Raw genomic sequence first — 18,534 nt, 5'->3', positions numbered from 1 at the left:
TTATGTTTTTTGCAGGGAAAAAAATCTCTGGTTTATCACCACTTACAGAAAGTTTCCTGTTCTACACTGACTCAGTTACCTAAATCTGATGTTATTTGTACAAAGGCACATGGAAGTTTTGCTATAAGCCAGATGAAACTAAGGGACATGTAAAGGACTGATTATAAACTATTTGCAATTTTTATTATCCACAACATTCAGTTGTGCCAAAGACCTTAAACAGAGGATATACCAACCAAATTTCAATTTGGATAAAAGCCTGGCAGGGAAAACAAAGATCCCACCACAAAACAGTTTAAATAGGATTAAGACAACAAAGCCTTAATTTTTCAAGCGAAATTTAAAATGTTTTACACCAAACAGAAGACTCAAATAGAAAACATAAGCCCCTAACTATAAACATTAAATTAATAAACGTTATCTTAAATTTTGCTAATTACAGCACAAGAGTGGAAATCCTTTACTTTCTAACTGTTGTCATATTTATACACTTCACTCCCTGAAAGGAAAGAGGATTTACAAACACAGCCAACGGTGTAGCTGCCACTTCTGGCTCTACTTGTTGACTCCATTTAAAAACCAGGGAAACCCGCTGGGAGCAGGAGCTGCAACTTGTTTTCAATGGGATACAAAGCAAGTGAGATGAGACCTAATGCTATAAACAAAGGACAGACAGACAGTTCTTCAAAGGCACTGAGGTTTCCAATAATCCTTCCCAAAGGCTCCTAAGGAGGTTTAGTCCCTGTTGAAGCCAATAGGAGTCAATCAGTACAAATCAAATGAATTAGAGAGCAAAACAAGATTTATTTAGGATGAAGGTTTCCAACTCACTAAACTCCCCCATGTTTTGAGGTATCACTTCTGTCTTGGCCAATAGTGATAATTCTACAAGACATATGGCCCTTAATGCCATAAACCACATTTCAGAGAGACTTCTCCAAATAAAACTTTAGAGAACGAGATAAGGCTCAGAAAAATGGTAGAAGTGCTTTTTATTCAGAGAACATTAATGACTACACAAGGGTTTTTTCTCCTCTGCAGAACTGCTGCAGAGCCACAAGCCACTAAGCTATCCCATATTGGGTTTTCATGGCAGGAAATGCTGCTTTACCCGGAATACCAGAGTTCTGACTTACGGGATGTTCACATTACGCTGAGCTGTGGCCTGACCTGGGTTTAACTTCATCCCTCCTGACTTCCATGAGAAGTGGAAGTCCACAAGCTCAGCTTCTGTCCTTCTCCTCAGAAACAACTGCTTGCAACAATCTCAAACTGGTGATTTTGTGTCTGCAGAAACATTAACACCTCAAACCAAAGATACATTTTTAGGCCTAGAAAACTTTCTGTGGATGAATTTTCCTGCTAACTTGGCACAACCTGCAGCCCAATAACATGGGAGAACTAGCACAAGAGTATTCCAAACACACAAAGCAAACCATGTTTGCCCACATCATTTCTCCCCCATTTCAGTTTCCACAGCAGTGTATTATTTTAAATAATATACACAGAAGAAGAGATTAAAACTGTTTGCATGAACAGATGCCTGTATATAATGTTTTCCCAACCACTGTGTACCAGAGAAAGGTCTAGCACTGGTTAATTCTGTCTCTTCTCAGTGGTCTCTTACTTTCATAAATACTTGGAGAGTAAAAAAAAAAAAAACAGGCCCCATAAATAGCCAAATTGTCTCTTCATAATGCTTTGGGCAGTGTTACATTTCCTTGCCTCTAGGAAGGAGATAGAAACCTAATCTCCAGCCCTGCTGCAGTAAGACTGTGGTAGTAACAAAGTGGTTTGTGGTTTGGATTGAAGGCATTCACAGCACCACATAACTTCCTGAAATATCACAGATCAGCAAAGCTCCCTCAAGATTTTCATCAATACCCTTCCTAAATGATAGTAAATTGGAAGGGCCCCAAGGCAGAGGTCTAGCTACCTGGTGGGGAACTGTGGAAGCAGCAGCCATCACTGCCTTCTCCTCTGGAAACTCCTTCCATTCCACTCCCCATCCAGCTCTGGTGAGAAACATCCAAATGCTTCACCCTCACAAACACTGAATGCACTGCAGCTGCTGCTTTCCTACTGCAACCTTAGCCCAACAAGCTTAGAAATATTTGGGTCAACTTGATCAACTACAAAATAAATTCAGGTGAATTAAGAGTCCTGCATCAGCTGGAGTAGAAGATGCCTCTTCAGAACCTGAAACCACTCTGTGCACCCCTTAACTAGAGGGCAGGTAGCTCACACCTGTCTTTTGTGCAAGATCACATTCCCCAGACGCTGCTTCCATTTCTTTCCATCATCAAAAAAGAAATCACTTTTCACTCCCTGTTCCAGCCACAGGAATGGCAAGATTGGAGAGCAGAACCCACCACTCCGGTGTTTCCTTCCCAGCCCGCTACTAAACCAAGCACAGTTCCATTTTCACCACTTGCAACACATCTCAGCGACCTCAGTAACAAGGACTTTTAAAGTCACAGATGAAAGAGCTGAAGCTGTACTTGAAAAAAAAAAAACGGACCTGACAACACAGCACAAAATGGAAAGCCTACCAAAAAAGCTTCCAAACAAATGCCTCTCCTACCAACAGGGCAATGAAAGAGAGTTACCCCTGCAGGTTTCCAGGTGTTCTCCAGAGCTTACTTGTCCCTAAACACATCTCCACGTAACATTATTAACAGGCCTACCTACAGCAGCCAAAACGTCACAGGGACTGAGGCAACTGCACACCCTAAGCCAAACCAGACCTCATTCTGTAACTCAGTTACGTGTGCTGAAGTTTAACAGATCAGGACCTGCAGTCCAGCAGCTCTGTAGATTTGACTGAAAGCAGGTACAGGCTGTAACAAGCTACAGAAGAGCAGCCCTAACAGAGCTGTCCTGGGTAACGGCTGCCTAAATTCACCATTTCCAAGCACACACCAGCTTTCTTTGAAAATGGTTGTTGGTGTTAGCTTTATTCCTAATTTCAAAGGATGGAAAAGCCCAGCAATTCAATGACACTGTGCTTCTGTACTGGTGTGGTAAACGGGACATTTAATGGTTCTGTGAGCGTTTGGGAACAGGTTGTACTTAAAGAGATCTTAGACAGGTAAACGATGGCCACTGCCTGAGCAGCTGGCAGAGGACTTACTACAGCAGCAGCTTCTGGATCCCACACGGGGAAACCGCAGCAAGATGTGCCTTTAACGAGCTGGGTTTTAGATCAAGAACTTCCCTTCAATGTATTTACAAGCCGTTTTACGGCCGCGCTTCCAACCCACGCTCCGATTCAACGCCAAGACCTCCGATCTCATCACAGGAGACCGGCCGAGCCCTGCAGGAGCGGCACCCCCGGCGCCAGGGGTAACCTTCAGGTGGGGAAGCGTCCCCGAGCCTCTCGCTGAGCCGTGCTCGGGAGCAGCCCCGCAATGCGTATGATGCTGCTGCTGCTGCTCCTCGGGATAATCAATAGCCACAAGGCCGCGTTCGCACCGCCGAACCCTCAAGGTCTGGCCAAGGAACCGGCTCCGGCTCGGCCGCGGGCCGGGCAGCCCGGGGGGGGCTCTCCGGAGGGGTTTTATCCGCCTCGCCCGGCCCCGCTCCGGCCGGGTCTGCCCGCGGGACCCTCCCGGCAACAAGTGCCGCCCCCCGCCCGCCGCGGGCCCCGTTATGTAACGGGCGGGCACAGCACCGAGCGCGGCCCCCGCCGGGCCGGGCCGGGCCGGGGGGCTCCGGGCGCAGGTGAGCGCGGAGGACGAGCCGCCATCCCCCCCGTTCCCTCTGCAGGTGCAATGGCCGCGGCGGGGTCACCCCCGCGCCATCCTCCCCCCTCCATCCCTCCCGCCCCTGCGCTCCCTCCCCCGCGCACGCAGCCAAGGACACCGTCCATCCCCTCGCCCGCGGCGCAGCCCCGGGGGGAGCCGGACCTGCCTCGCCCGCCCGCCCGCGCCGGCGTTACCTCGGGCGGCCCCCGCTGCTCCGCAGAGCAGCGCGGCGAGCAGCAGCAGCAGCGGGCAGGCGGCGGGGGCCGGCATGGCAGCGCCGAGCGGCGACACGGGCGGCGCGGAGCGGGGACGGCAGCGCGCAGCCCCGGCTGGCGCCCCCGCTGGTCCGGGCTCCGCTGTGCGCCGGGCGGAGGGCTCGGCTCGGCCCCGCGCAGGAGGAGGAGGAGGAGGAAGCGGAGGAGGAGGAGGGAGGAGAAGCGCTGCGCGGCCCCGCTCCGCTGCCGTCCCTCCCCTCCCTCCCCCGCCCGCCCCGCCGGCGGCGCCTAAAATGGCGGCCGGGCCCGCGCCGGGGACCAGGCGGGGGAGGGAGCGAACCAACGGCGCGGGGCGGCGGGGGGGGGGCCCGGGAGAGCCCATTGCGAACCCCCGCGGGCTGCGGCGCGACCCCGCCCCCGCCCCGCCCCCGCCCCGCCCCGCGGGCGGCTGAGGGCGCTGAGGGCACTGCGGCACCGCCGCTCCCGCACCGGGGAACGCGGGTTTGGGGGCGACTCTGGGGGGTTTTTTGGTGTCTTCTAACGGGCTGAACCGAGGTGCGGGGCGGAGGGAGAGGGGCTGAGCCGGGGCTCCCTGGAACCTCACACAGCTGATTTAAACCGGTGCCCCCTGAAACCTCACACAGCTGATTTAAACTGGTGCCCCCTGAAACCTCACACAGACTGGTCCACCACCACATACACACACACATATCCCCCCCGCCACCCCTCACGCATCTGATTTAAACTGGTCTCCCAAACCTCACGCAGCTGATTTAATAAATGCTGATTAAGCCCCTCTCAACTTGAGTTAGACCCGGTATAAAGCTGTTTCAAGAAATAATTAAACCCCATATAGAGCTGTTTAAGTGCTTTTGCCCTAACGCTCATAGATCTTTTCAGCAAAAAGGCAAAAAAGCTGGGTTTTACCCAACACTGGTGCCAAAGGCACCCCAGAGAGGGGCTGTGAGCAGGAGGCACAAACTCAGTCAACAAACTGCCAACACCTGCCTCCAACAAGCACCAGGAACAAACTGAACCATGGAGTCATTTAGTTGGAAAAGACCTTTAATATCATCAAGTCCAACCCTTAACCCAGCACCCCGTTCTTGCCATGCTTTCCTAGCTCTAGGAGTGCAGTCCTGTAGAAATGTGTCCTCTTTGAACACAAATGCCCCTTAGTGCCTCGTGAGTTGATGCTCAGGGATGGAAGGGGCTCCTTGGTGCTCCCCAGGTGCACCTGCTGCAGTCAGACTGTGCTGTGACATGGTATTAACCTGCCCAGATGGAGGAACGGCAGCATCCACAGCTCAGACAAACCCTCTGCACAGTGAGAAACCTGTCCAGTGTAGCTTTAGTGACTTCTATTAAGGCAATAGCCTATTAATCCCGTTCGGAGAAATTCCAAACTTGTCCTGTGATAGAAAAGTTCTTTGCTCTGTGATCAAAGATTTCAATTAGAAAATGCTTCAACAGAGGAAAAAACCTACCTTACCATGATCAGAGTTTTGACAACCAACTTATTTTATAATTAGATTTGACTACTCATGCTTTGTACCTATTAGCCATTTCACTCCCACAGTGAAATAAAAATAAAGTCCAGAATGTTCAGGATCCTAGAGATGTGGTATTTCCTTATTTTAAAACACTGTGCAATTTAAATACCAAGATTGATCTGTGCTGGAAAAGCCTCCCCCTCCCTCCCAAGGCAAGCCCAGTGCTGTTCCCTTCCCCTGCTCACCCCACACTCAACATGGGCTGAGAGACCAAAGGTGAGAAACTAATTTATTCACTGCCCTTGAGCAGTCAGTGAGGCCTCACAAGGTGATAGAATCTGGTCTGCACAAGCCAGTGCATTTGGATATCCAAAGGCAAGATGTTCTGCCTCTTCCATCCTCAAAACCAACCACCTTTACCTGCTGTATTCGAATGTCTGCAGAGCAGAGAAGGAACTTGAAGAGCAATATCCTGTGGCCCAACACAGTGAACACCCCCCTAATTACTATCCTGTGCTTTGGGGCTCTCCCTTAACCAACCAAGTTACTCCACATTTATTCCATTGACTGTAGGGCAGCTGCTCTATCAAGAGCTAAGACATCTTTCTTTCTTTAAATAAAGCTAAAGCCTCAGCCTAAACCCCCTTGATTTCTCAGCCTGGCTAACATATGCTGGATGGCAGATCATGTCAGAAGAAGCCTGGAGCCCATCTGTTGTCAGAGAGCTGAGTCTTTACATTCTGCCAACGCAGCTTCAGCTGACAGTTTGCTACATGATGTGTTTTCCTTTTGTATGGAGAGTAGAAGGACTGTCCAGCTCAGTGTGACTCTCAGAGGAGGCTTACTAAGGTAATGTCTGAGTGAGAACCAGCCCATTAGTAAAGATTTGTAAGGCAAGATATCATCAGTTAAAAGGTGATCACCCACTGATCAATACATGGTATAACACATACCCCATACTCACCTAAATATTGGATTTTGATTAGGAATCTAACTGTGGACAGAGCTTTAATGTCAATATAGAGGTATCTGAAGAGGCTTGTAAGTCTGGGGAGCTGGCATGCAAATACACATATCTAATAAAACATTTTTTGCAAAATAAATTATCATTAGGTGTGGCAAAAACACATTTTTAAAGAGCTTTGCATTTCCTTTGGGCTGTATCATGCATTATAGCAGGAGAAAGCACAGCACCGTGGACCACAGGGAGAAGGGGACTCAAGTGTTACCATCAGGACTCGTTTAAATTATTCTGATCCTGCAGAATTAGGAAGGAGAGTAATTTTTAAGAGAAGAAATGCTATGTTCAGGTAAACCTTATTTATTAGACAATGACCCTACCAGCTCAGATGAATTAATCAGCTGAATCAGTCATGCTGAAGCTGGGAAATTTCCAAGGAAGGAGAAGGCCTCGATGGCATTTCACTCTCTAAGCAAAACTCCTCCGAGTCAGTTGTGACTAAGGCACTGATTCAGTAAAGCAAACAATTCTTTGGTCTGTATTTTAGGATCAGTTAGATGGCTTTGTTTCATCGGATGACTAAGTGGTTTGCAGGGGCAGTTTAGGGGCTGAGCACTCAGACAGGATGGGCTCTGCACCTGGGGGAGCCAGACAAATGAAACCCCGATCCCTGTCACCACTGATGTTCCACTGGCACTTCCTGTGATGGTTCAGCAAATACAACATCCCCTCAAACACCTCTTGTTTCGAAACTAAATCTGATTTAAGTTGCCTAGTGTGGGACCTGCTGTGCTCCAGCCCTGTGTGCTGTTCAGCACTGGCTGTCCTGTTCCTGTCTGCCAGAGGGAACTGCCTTTCCCACGCTGACAGGGATTCTCACTCCATCCCAAATGCCACATGCCATTATTTCAGAGGAACTCAGGGAACCAACTTCAGCACCTTCATTTTTACCCCTTATCTCCCTCCTACTCTTTGACCTGCTTCTCAAGCTACAAAAAACCATTGATTTTTATTTTATTGGTAAGCAACAAAACTGGAACAAATGGCTCCTGGCAGAACATGTTTTCTGTTTCAGCTGAAAACCTATCGGGCTGATGTCCTTGAAATGCACAGTGTGACTAATGCCCGGCTTGCAAGGACCCAGGAGGACACATTTATTGCACTTGTCAGAATGGAGCTGAGCAGCCAGAACAGAAAAGATAAGGTGAGAGGTAAAAACGAATGCATTTGCTTGGTACTGAAAGGCAGGCAGAGCACACCACAAATACAGGGCGCAGAGAGACGTGCTCAGATAAGTCAGATCCGGATCTGGCTCTTAGAGCTCAGGATCATACAGGGTTTTGAATAAACACAGAATATGCACTGTTACTTCTTGATATTAGACTTGGACTCATAGGGAAAGGGCCCAAACTTCAAACAGTCTAGAACTGCACTGAGAAAATGGTTGTCTTTAACTAAAGAGGCCAGAACCGGGTGTGGGCTTGTTTTCATCTCAGTGCAATTTAATGACTCCGCACCAGTTTGTTTGCAGATGCATCTCTTTTAACAAGAAGTTAGAACCCAGCTTTATCTCCTCCACCAGTTTATCACAGCTGCCCTGAAACCACTTCTGAGAGGGGACCAATTGCCATAGAGACTGTGCAGTAATTAAGCTCATGAGAGAGCTGCCTGCACAATATTAGATGAGGGCAAGAACAGAGCAGCTTCTGAGAAGCTGTATCACAGCTCCACTCCTGCTGCTCCCATTCCCACTAGAGAAAGCAATAGGAGAATCACAAAGTATTTGGGGAATTTGAATTTTAGTATTTTTTGGTTCTGGCATGGCTTTATCAGTCTAAGGCAAGCAGGAAGAACAAACAATAATGAGACTAAGGAAAAGATGATTCAGGGCGAATATAAAGAATTAATTCTGCACAATGAAGTCTATGAGACCCCAGGGTACTCCTGTGAGGCAACAGGCACAAGTGGCATCTTTTGGGTCATTCCAAACAAAACTCCACAACAAAATGCCAGAGCAGTTCTCCTGCCAGCTGGAAGACAAAACACACACAGATGACCCGTTAGATCTTTTCTAGCCTTGCTGTCCCTAATATACACACTCTGAACGTGGAAAGGCATAAAACTCATGTGTTTTTAGATTCAGTAGATGAAGATGTTATTATTATTTTTTAATGTGTTAGAACCCAACTGTATATTTTCGAGGAGAAAGAATTAGAGGACTGGTTTTCCCCGCACTTGAAAATTTCCAGAAGTGCTTTGATCATGTATGAGAATTGATTTAGGGGATGCAAATGAAGGCCTTGGCAATCTGAGGAAGAAAATCTTCTCCCCTGACATTTCTGAGCGTTCAGAGAATTCTCAACAAGCCATTGAAGTACAGGTTCATCACAGAGACAAAAAGAAAATTCAATAAGCAAAGAAGTACATAAAACCAACCAGCTCCCTCACAAGAAAACCAGCAGCATTAACAATCTTTCCACCTTGTTCAGTCCTTTTTTCCTGCTCAGACTTACCTTCTATTGCAAAATATGCATCCAGAAACATGAAAGCAATGAAGGCAAGATGCAAGTCTTGCCTTACAAAGAGAGACTGAATATTCTGCATCATCATTATAATATTTTACAACTCATTAGCACCTTCCATCCCAGGATCTCCGAGCATTTACAAGCGTTAATTAATGCACCCCCACAATACTTCTGTGAAAGTAAAAGGCAGGTGTCTGGATATTGTGGTGACAGGTGCATTACAATTGAATAAGACAGAATTTCTAGGCTTTCCATTTGCATATTTAGGAAAGCAGGGCACAAAAAGGGGAGGAAAAATTAACAAGTACTGCAATGCCTCGAAATACCTGGAATCAAAAAATGCTGTAATACCTTGAAATACCTGGAACAGACTGGCTTTCAAGTCTCTACCTAAAAAGCAATACTCATTAAGGGCCTCAGTAACATTTAGGCTTTATTAACATAAGTCTTTGCATCCAGTACCACAATGGCTATTTTAAGCTGTGTTGTATAAATAGAAGTGGAGTCTGAATGAAACTGGACCTGTTTCTTAAAAAATTATTTTGCTACGTGAAGGGGTACCGAGGTCTCCTAAGTCCCTGAAACCACTGTGGCCTCTGAAAAGAGTTAAATTCTTTGTAAAGCTTAGTAAGACACCACTAAAGAAAGAGAGAGTGTGCAGAAAGTGAAGCAGCACCAGGAATAAGTTATTTCACTAATCATCCTCTAGCTCAATAAAATAAGAATTACAGTCAGGTGCTCTGGATGAGCCTATCTACAGTGTATGCCCATAAAAAACGAGGATTCCAGTGGTTATACATTATTTCATCAATTATTGTATTAACCTGTTCTGAAGAGCAGCACAGTGGGCCATGCCCATGTCAACAACTGCTTTAACTCCCTGATTTATACAGAAAACTGAGCTAGTGATTTATGCTGGGGGAAGATACACAGATTTAAAAAAAGAGAGAAGAACTATGGGTTTTTTTCCCAGTTCTATCCCAGATCTCCCTCTGGGACAGTGCCTAGCCTCTATCCTGTTTCCTTATCTGACAACACAGTCCAGTAACATACCAGGAAAAAAAGAACAGATGGATAAACCAACTTATAAAACAAGGTTTAAATTTCTCAGCTTACAGATGTTTTGTATTCTTTAGGCTCGTGATATTCTGCAAACATCTGGTCATAAAACGAGGTTTTCCTCTCTGCCTGCCCTCCCTTCAAGGGAGAAGAGCAGAGCCATGAGCATGAGTATTCCCCTCCCCAAGAGCCATATGGGAATGTAAAGGCATTCTCTGAATTCATTACCCGGCCCCACAATATGATTCTGTCTTTGTATGGGCAAGAAATGGATGTTAATTTATTCCGTATTGCTAATTTGAAAAGGAGCACAAACACAACAGTTCCATTGCAGAGGCTTCTACCAAGAGTGTAGTTTAAGTCCAATTATGTGCTATTAGTACATTTGCTCTTTATTCCTGTGGCATATTAATTACATGTCTGGTATTCTGATAATTAACACAATTATACTCTTTATTTTCCCCTTTCGTTAGCCAATATTCTTGCATTTTACTCTGATAAGTAATTTTCTGTAGGTAAAAGGAGCCAAATCATTACATATTAATAATTTCGAGCAATGGGGCTTTTAAATGGGCTTGTACAGAGAAGATCCAGCAATGTTCTTCAGCAAAAAGAAGAGCAGATGCTCCTGTTGAGCTGCAATGTATCTCAGAGACTTCCAAAATGAACCCAAATCACAAAGCTCCAGTTTTGTCTCCAGCAGGACAATGAGGCTGAAGCAGCAGGGCCATAAGGGCTGTGCTGGCACTGCCACACAGGGCTGTTCAAAGGCTCCCTGTCACCAACACCTCTGCTCTCCCACTGCCAGCCATGAAACTCAGCGACACTTAGCAAAAAAAAAAGTTCCAAAGGGTCAACCAGGATGGTTTATCACTGCACAGATCATCCACAAATCAACACTCGGCAGATATTCCACAGGAACATTAAGGAACAAAACAAAACAAGCACTCTTGCTACTGTAATACACTGAGGTGGGTAGATTTGACTAAAATAAGTAGGCACAGGCACCTCAAAGATTTGGTTTTTTACCTGAAGGACAAATGATTGTTCCTCTATCTACAGTTTTCTCTAGAAGCACATTGGAACCTCCCGTTGGCCTCATACACCACTATGGCTAAAAAAGCCCCACTAGGGAAAGAAAGATTCTTCTGTAAGTGGTTATTTGGGAAAGGGAGAAAAGAAGGGGCAAATACTCTGTAAATGGGCCCCACCTTGCTGTCTCTGAAGCTGCTGTGAACACTATTATTTAGACAGGGAAAAATGGCATCAATTTTATTAAACGATTCTTCTGAGACAGAGTTCTAGCTGCCATAATTTCCCCATCTCGTAGGGTTTTTTTAAAGGCCACAAAAATAAGCTGAAAACATGCATTGTTTGTGCTGCAAAATGGCTTCACACAAACTGCTGTCCTTCCTCAGTGTGTGGGGTGGGACATGGGCTCCTCTGCACTCCAGGCCACCCCACAGGCACGCCCGGCACCGAGGCTGCAGCTTCCCCAGCCATCCTCCACATAGTCCCAAAGCATTTCACACATGGGCACAGTCAAAGCTTCCCAAAGCTCAGCCAGGCACGGCCAATACCTGCACCACCTGTAACCACCTGGCTGCTGAAGGAAATCATGATGAAGTTCCTGTAGATCAGCCACAAAAAGCGTCCGGGACAAGGTTTACAATTGATGCAGACATCCCCATTTCCGAGGCTGTGTTTTACCTACATAAACAACCTCTGGTGCCTTAAAAAAAGTCCCTTTTGAAATTATCTGGTCAGGAAGAGAACACCCTTTTATTCCCTCCCCCTTCTTTTTCTAAGATCCCAGTGCTCCCAGCTCCTTCCTCACAGTGCCCTGGCTATTTAAGTCACAGCCTCCTCAGACAGGAGCGCAGCTAAATCCTTTGTCGTCTCCCATATTTATTTCTGTTCTGACAGATACCAGTTGTGACCCTTCCTGCAGCAAAGCCACTGCCCTCCTGGCCTCCACTCTAATTGCAGATTTGCTAATCATGTTTTGATCACCCACCCATCTAATCGCCGCCGCCGCACGCCAGGGGCCGGCCCCATTTCCAGGGGAGAAGGGCACAACACGCAAACGCGCCGCTGGTGTTCTCGGCCGTATGGAAAGGATCAGGGGATTAAGAGGAACAGTCAGCCCTGATTAATGTGCCGAGGGAGTGGGAGCTCCTTGCCAGTGGCAGGGCCCGATTGCCTCCCCGTGGGGAGCTCCCAGGCAGACAGTCTCCCTTACAAGGACGTGTCGTCTGCCCTTTGGGAAGCTGGATGCTGCTTCCCTTGGCTGTTCTGCGATAGGAAGATGGTGAAATGCTGACAGCGAACTGTCCTGCGGTGGGAAGGGTGTGTTGAAGTAGTGCAATAACGTTCTGGGGATGGACAGAGGGTTGTTGCTCTCACTGACTCAGCCACTGACCTCCCACCGGCAGGAAAACAGCAGAATTCTCTTCAGTGCCTTTTGCAGAGGTGTTCTGAGCACATTAACCCTAAAGGGAGCCAGCAAAGAGCCGGTTTGTCTTAACAAAGCAGGAAACAAACACTGAGCTAAGGCTCAGGTACCGGCAGAACCAACCTCAGCACGGGCTGTGCTCACACCAGGGTGAGGATGTGTCCTCCCTCCAACCACCCCATACATGTAAGTGGATCCCAGTGATTGAGAGTAATTACCCCATCCCAACCTGCACTGCTCTAACGTATCCATTACATTGTTAACTCCATGTTTTCCTCTGCTCAGTGTAGGAAGATAAAACATTTCTCCTGAGTTCTTTTGGAAAGGTTATGTGCCCACTTCGACTGTGGGATCCGCTTCTGCTGGACCCAACAGGATCTCAAGGACCATCCCACTACTCAGACAAACACTCAGCAGCCATGAATTTCCACTCCACCTGCACCTTTTAGCATTTCAGGTTTCCTCTTGTTTTCAGTCTGGACAAAAAGCCTCTGATGGGAGACTTCTCCTTCTGCTCCATCCAGTATTCCGTGTCTGTCAAAAGTGGATCAGCTGAATCAGTGGGATGACACACTGTCTTCTGCAAAAGGAAGTGTGGGGGGGGGCTTTAAACCCCATGTTGTGTTAAATGACTGAAGTGCAGTGCTTTGTAGTGCATGCTACCAGCACCCACTGCTCCCTGTTTACTGCTGCTTCAATGAGACATTGTCCACTGAGTGTAAGTAAAAAGCTTATGAGATGAGACAGGCATATCATCCTGTCTGAAGCCCAGCTTACACAGGCAGCTCCTGCGTGAGGAAGAGCCTCTGGGAATGACAGGCATCTGTGGAACATGAAAATACGACTCGGGATAGGTCAAGTCTTTACTGACCTGCTCTAAAAATGAGTCTGAGTGCCCAGGTTTCACCCATTTGAACGGGGGCTACACGATGGCAGCTGGAATTCCAGAGGCTCTGCAGCGACTGAGGAGTCCTCAAACTGAGCAAGATGCACAGAAGCTTGTCTGTCTGCAACTGAGTAAACAGGATAAACCTCTCCCATTCGTTAAAGCCATGATTTATGTACAAGATTATCATATGCCATTCTACAGTCCTAATCCTAGACCTTGAAGTAGCAGCACAGATTAGAGCTTCTGACCGTTTTCTAAAGTAATGTCACTAGTAACCAGTGAGACATCTCAGACAGAAGAGATGCCTAAGAAATGAAGGAGAAAAACACCTTAAATATCTGTAGAATAGCCTTTTTTTTGGAGTGAAAGGCACACATCACACACTAGATATGCACAAGAGAATTCAGCGTTAGAACATTTTCATACCCTTTTCCCTCAAGCATCTCTGCTCCCTTTGCTGCCCAGCTCTCATTCTGCCTGACAGCTCCTTAATCACAGTATCTGTGTCACACACATAAAATATTATTTAACCTCCAGCACAGAGGAAAATGCATTTATAACCTACTGGGTTTTCCCCTTTAATCTCTTTCTTTTTCCCTTTACTGCTCCCCCCTCTTTTTAGTAGCTCTAAGCAAGAATGGTGCTAACAACCTTCACAAAGACTTACTCAGGTCCAGACAGAACCAACTCTCTGCACTCTGTCAAGACAGGAGACTAAAAGAAACAACACACATGACCTCTTCTTTCTACCCAGGTGGCAGAACACACTCTCCATCAGATCACTAAAGCAGTGTGGCCTCTCCTGCAAAGATGTCAGTAAATGTCATTTTAGAATTACAGAACCAATTTAAGCTCAACTCAGCCATGACCTAATCCTGCAGATTGAATGTTGCTTATGATCCCTCAGTGATATCTAACAGTACTTGTGTTTCAAAGGTATTTTTGTGGTTTTGCTCTGCAGCAACCTGACACAGCTGAATTTCTTGTTCCTTCTGTCTGAGCAGAATTCAAGGTGTTGACTTTGAGCTGTGAGCACTACCAGGTCTGGGATCTTACTATGCCAAAGATCTCGTTCTCTGTGGTCCATCTCACCAGTACTTAAGTCAAGGTGCTGCTCCTGACAAATTCTCTATTTAAACCTCCAAGAACAGAGGAAAGGATGTTCTCTGCAGCATATGAGCTGGGAATCTTTGCATACACAGTGCCCAGACTACTATTTACTAGAGCAGCTCTGCTGGTTGTGGTGTCTGCAAAACCCTTAGGAAGCCTTTCCTGTTTGTTAGTGGGATGTAGTTCATTTAAACACTTCTCAGTTACCCAGGTCAGAAGAGGGAAGCAAGACAACGGCACGGCAAGTGAAAAGATTTCATTTAAATTCCTGCACTGCTCCAATCCTCTGACATCTACATTTAGAGAGAAAGCAAACAAAAAAAATCAGGTAAAAATGCTCCCGTGGCTCCACCAGCCCGGGTGAGTCCACACGCCCCATTTAGTTTCAGGAGACTGTGACCTCGAGGTCAAGGTCAGACTAAAACAAAAGGCCCCACGGTAGGCACATATGGTGTGAGCAGCTAAGCATGTACAGAACCAGCACATGGCACAGCTCCTTTTAGAGGGAGGCTCTGAAGTCTGGTGCTGCTGGCAAGGCAAGGCAAAAGCTTAAGATTCTGTCTGGTTTAATTACCATCTTTCTGCAGGCTCAAAGAGGCTTATGAGAACACAGCAGCCAGGCAGAGCTGTCCCCCTGTGCTTCCACCTACAGAAACTCATCCCTTCCTGCCCTGCCCCATCTCCCTCCTCACACCCCCCCCCGAGATTCAGCAGAATCAAGCCATTAAAAAACACCCCCCGAGTGCAGACTCTGCTGGGAACTGCTCTCCTTGCAGGAGCCCAGGCCTGGCTGTGCCCAGGCAGAGGCACACACTGGAGCTGCTCACATCCATCAGGACACACAGGCAGTGTCTGGCTGCTCCAGGCACTCGAGGTACAGGACAAAAGGCTGAAGGGAAATGCTTGGCTACCACTGTCCATTCCAATCACGTTCAGTGCAATCTACACCGTGCCCTGTGATTAGGAGGTCACAGGCAGAGCTGAGCAGGGATTACAGTGCACAGTCAGCAGCACCACGAGCTCCTGTGTCATTCCTTGATCAGGTAACTCCCTGCACTCTCCTATTTCATGGGCCAAACGTGTACACAGTAATAACATCCCAAGCTGCTCTCTTCTGGAGCAGCATCCTTCCTCTGAAGGCATGGAAACTTTCCATCCCTTCACAGTTAAACAACACCAAACCCCAAAACCATCAGTGTGGCCACACTTACTGTACAGTTCCAGTGCCACTTCCTTGCTACTGCAGCTGAACACAGGGCTCCTGTTTGCAACCCAGGCACTATTCAGCTCTGTCTCAGTTCCAGTCACAAGTTGCTCTGGAGCCTTGGACCACAATTATGCCTTGAGCTTCTCTGAAAGAACAGACTAAGGGCAGGAAACAAGAGGAACTGTTGAGCTTCTCTGGCAGCTTAAAACAATCCCCCTCCCCCAGGTAGAACAGCAGGGTTTGGAGCCACATCCTTGGTCAGGTGAGTCTCTGCATCCAGCCTTGATGTGAATTTATATAATACATGCTCATCTCACACAATTCCCCTCATCTGGGGAAAGGTATCTGCAGAACAGTCAACCTTGTTCCTGCCATCACTTCAAACATTGCAAGCACCAGGAGAGAACTGAGTTATGCCCTGTCTGAGTGGGAAAATTACTTTCACCTCACTGGGAAGTGGGAATGTGTTATGTGACAACACATGGGCTGTGGTGCAAACCCCACATGCTTGTACAGCTTAATGATGATTTGTGTCTCCTGAAATTTGAAATTAGCTGCGCAGAAGAAGTGTGCAGTGCAAATGAGACACAGGGAACTAACCCTCCACCTGGGGCTAAAACCTCAGCAGTTAAGCCCAGAACACTATTAAATACCCATTCAAACATAAATCTAACTAAAGAGGTCCCTAATATTGTAAAAGCCTCAACTCAGTACGCAGATGTAACCTTAGGATTCAGCTGAACCAAGTTAAGCACCAAGGTTAATCTGACATATTTCACAACCTTGGGGGGGGGAATAGTTGTTAACCACCTGTGTTACTCAGAGAGTGTGTAAAGGGCCTTTTTTCTCTGGGGGTGGGCAAAGAGCTCATCAGGTGCCTGTCAGAGACAGGCACAGCACATGGGGAGAGGTGCTCCAGTATCTCCAGCTCCAGCCAAGGGTCCAGCCAGGGCCCTCTGCTGACCCTGGGGGGATTGCTGCATTTGTAACTGCACCAGAAAAGGGCAGCAGTAACCAGTTACAGCTAAAAACTAAAGTATAGATGCATCAGTCCCCGTCTGGGTTGGAGTTAGTGCTGTAATTGCTAAACAAAGGCTGAAAGTTTATTTCCTGCTCTCACAGGCCTCTGGTCACAGACCAGCATCAAACAGCAAGGAGAGTTAACCTGGAAAACGTCAAGGCAGCAGAGCACAGAACATCAGAACTGCTTCATGCTGATACATGAGGCAGCTTGTAAGCAGGCCAGGCTATAAAGCATCAAAAACCCCCAACTTTTTCTCCTTTCCAAAATAAACAATCCCCAAAATTGAAGTGCTTTAGGCTACAAGGGAAACCAGCCAGGTTGTTTACAACGTACTGCAGGAATCCTGCTCAGGGCAAATCAGCTGCAGAGCAAATGAAAGCAGAGCTCAGAAGGCAGGAGGTGATCTCTTCTCTGTCTTTGGATGGGAACCCACCTCTGTCTGACAGGGAACAGATCCAAGTTCCTACCCTGGTAAGTAACAACAGTGGTCCTCCCTGTTGTACAGCACTGCTGTACTTGTAAAACTGGGAAAAGCAGCAGTAACAAGGAGCTTTAAGGGAAATTGCAGTGCAAAGTGTCTGTAAATACAGCAAGTCCAAGGCAGGCCTGGAAGAGCCGCCACGGCAGCCAGTGACCTATTTACTGACTGCTCCAGAATTCACAGATACACAGGGAACAGACTTTGCAGGATGCAAATCACTGATCACCTGAGGCTGCAAGAAAAAGTCTGTCCACCCATCAGTGCTGTGCCTGGCTCCTGATTACAGACATCTGACATTTTAACACCCTTAAAAGCTAGTTTTGTGTGGGGCCACTTATATTGCCTAACTTTATTGAAATAAGTCATCCAGGCCTAACTGTCAGGATCTATAAGAATACTGTCAGAAATAAAACAACTGCCAGAAGATGAAATAAAACAAACCAAAACATTTCACCTCAAAGCAATTAAGCAATAAATGTCATTTCCTGTGGATGCTGCGAGCAGGGATTTGCCCTGCACAGAACCTGCACCTCTGACTGCAGCACTGGGCAACAAACAGGTCCAGACCCACTGGATGTGGAGCAGGATGAGGATGAGGAGGATGCTGGATGTACCACATTGCTGTCAGTTGGGTTAAAAATCAGCTGCCTTCAGCAAATATCCCATAAGGCAGCAACTGTGCAGCACTTCAGTGCTCCTGTTACACCTAAAACAACTATTGTGCAGCTTTAACAAAGCTTCTTAAAAGCTCTTTTATTAACAACTGAGCTTTGGAACACTTTGTTACTGGTGGGTTACAGTGAGGAAGAGATGCTACTCACTAAGGACTCTTTGTGTTGGAGACACTGAATACAACTCAAGATTTCTTAAAATTCCAGAAGCTGTTCTTCCTGCACTCCTGGTTCCTGCTGCTCCCAGTGCCCTGCAGCCTTTTGTGCTGCCAGCTCTGCCACAGTCCTTGAGGAGGCAAGAAACCAAAAAGAAAGCTGAAGGACTGATCTTAAAGGAATCCAAATCATATTTTCCCCTCCCTGCCCAGGCACTCTGTATCTTTTATAAAATAATTTCTAACACATTATATATATATATATGATTCAAAGCTTTTAACCTCTGGCCCTTTTTTCCCCTTGTAATATAAATATAAAATAATATAAACCACTGGTAACTTCAGACATGGCACTGCTCTGTTCTTGTAAGGGACTCTCAATAACTATAGAAATTTATCCCACATATGACCCTGAGGTCTTATTTAGGATGATTTCTGCTACAGGTGATGGCTCTTTGCATTCCATGGGCCATTTAATCCTCAGCCTTCACCAGAACTATTCGGGCTGCTGGTGAATTAGAAACACAGACTTTATGGAACTGA

At 46.9% G+C, this 18,534-nt stretch overlaps 1 protein-coding gene across 4 annotated transcripts in view; it reads right to left on the bottom strand.

Moving 5' to 3' along the window:
- CLSTN1 (calsyntenin 1) overlaps positions 1 to 4,045 on the bottom strand; it is a 37,401-nt gene extending 33,356 nt beyond the window's left edge. For all 4 annotated transcript variants that reach the window (XM_017825773.1, XM_017825775.1, XM_017825774.1 and 1 more), the window contains exon 1: positions 3,941 to 4,045. In XM_017825773.1, coding sequence (XP_017681262.1) covers positions 3,941 to 4,016 — 76 coding nt within the window. In that variant the 5' untranslated portion in view covers positions 4,017 to 4,045. The remainder of the gene's footprint in view (positions 1 to 3,940) is intronic.
- Between the last annotated feature and the right edge of the window lie 14,489 nt (positions 4,046 to 18,534).

Source organism: Lepidothrix coronata, unplaced genomic scaffold, assembly GCF_001604755.1.
Source record: "Lepidothrix coronata isolate B3197 unplaced genomic scaffold, Lepidothrix_coronata-1.0 Scaffold122, whole genome shotgun sequence".
Lineage (NCBI taxonomy): Eukaryota > Metazoa > Chordata > Aves > Passeriformes > Pipridae > Lepidothrix > Lepidothrix coronata.
This window is presented reverse-complemented; position numbering and strand designations above follow the sequence as displayed.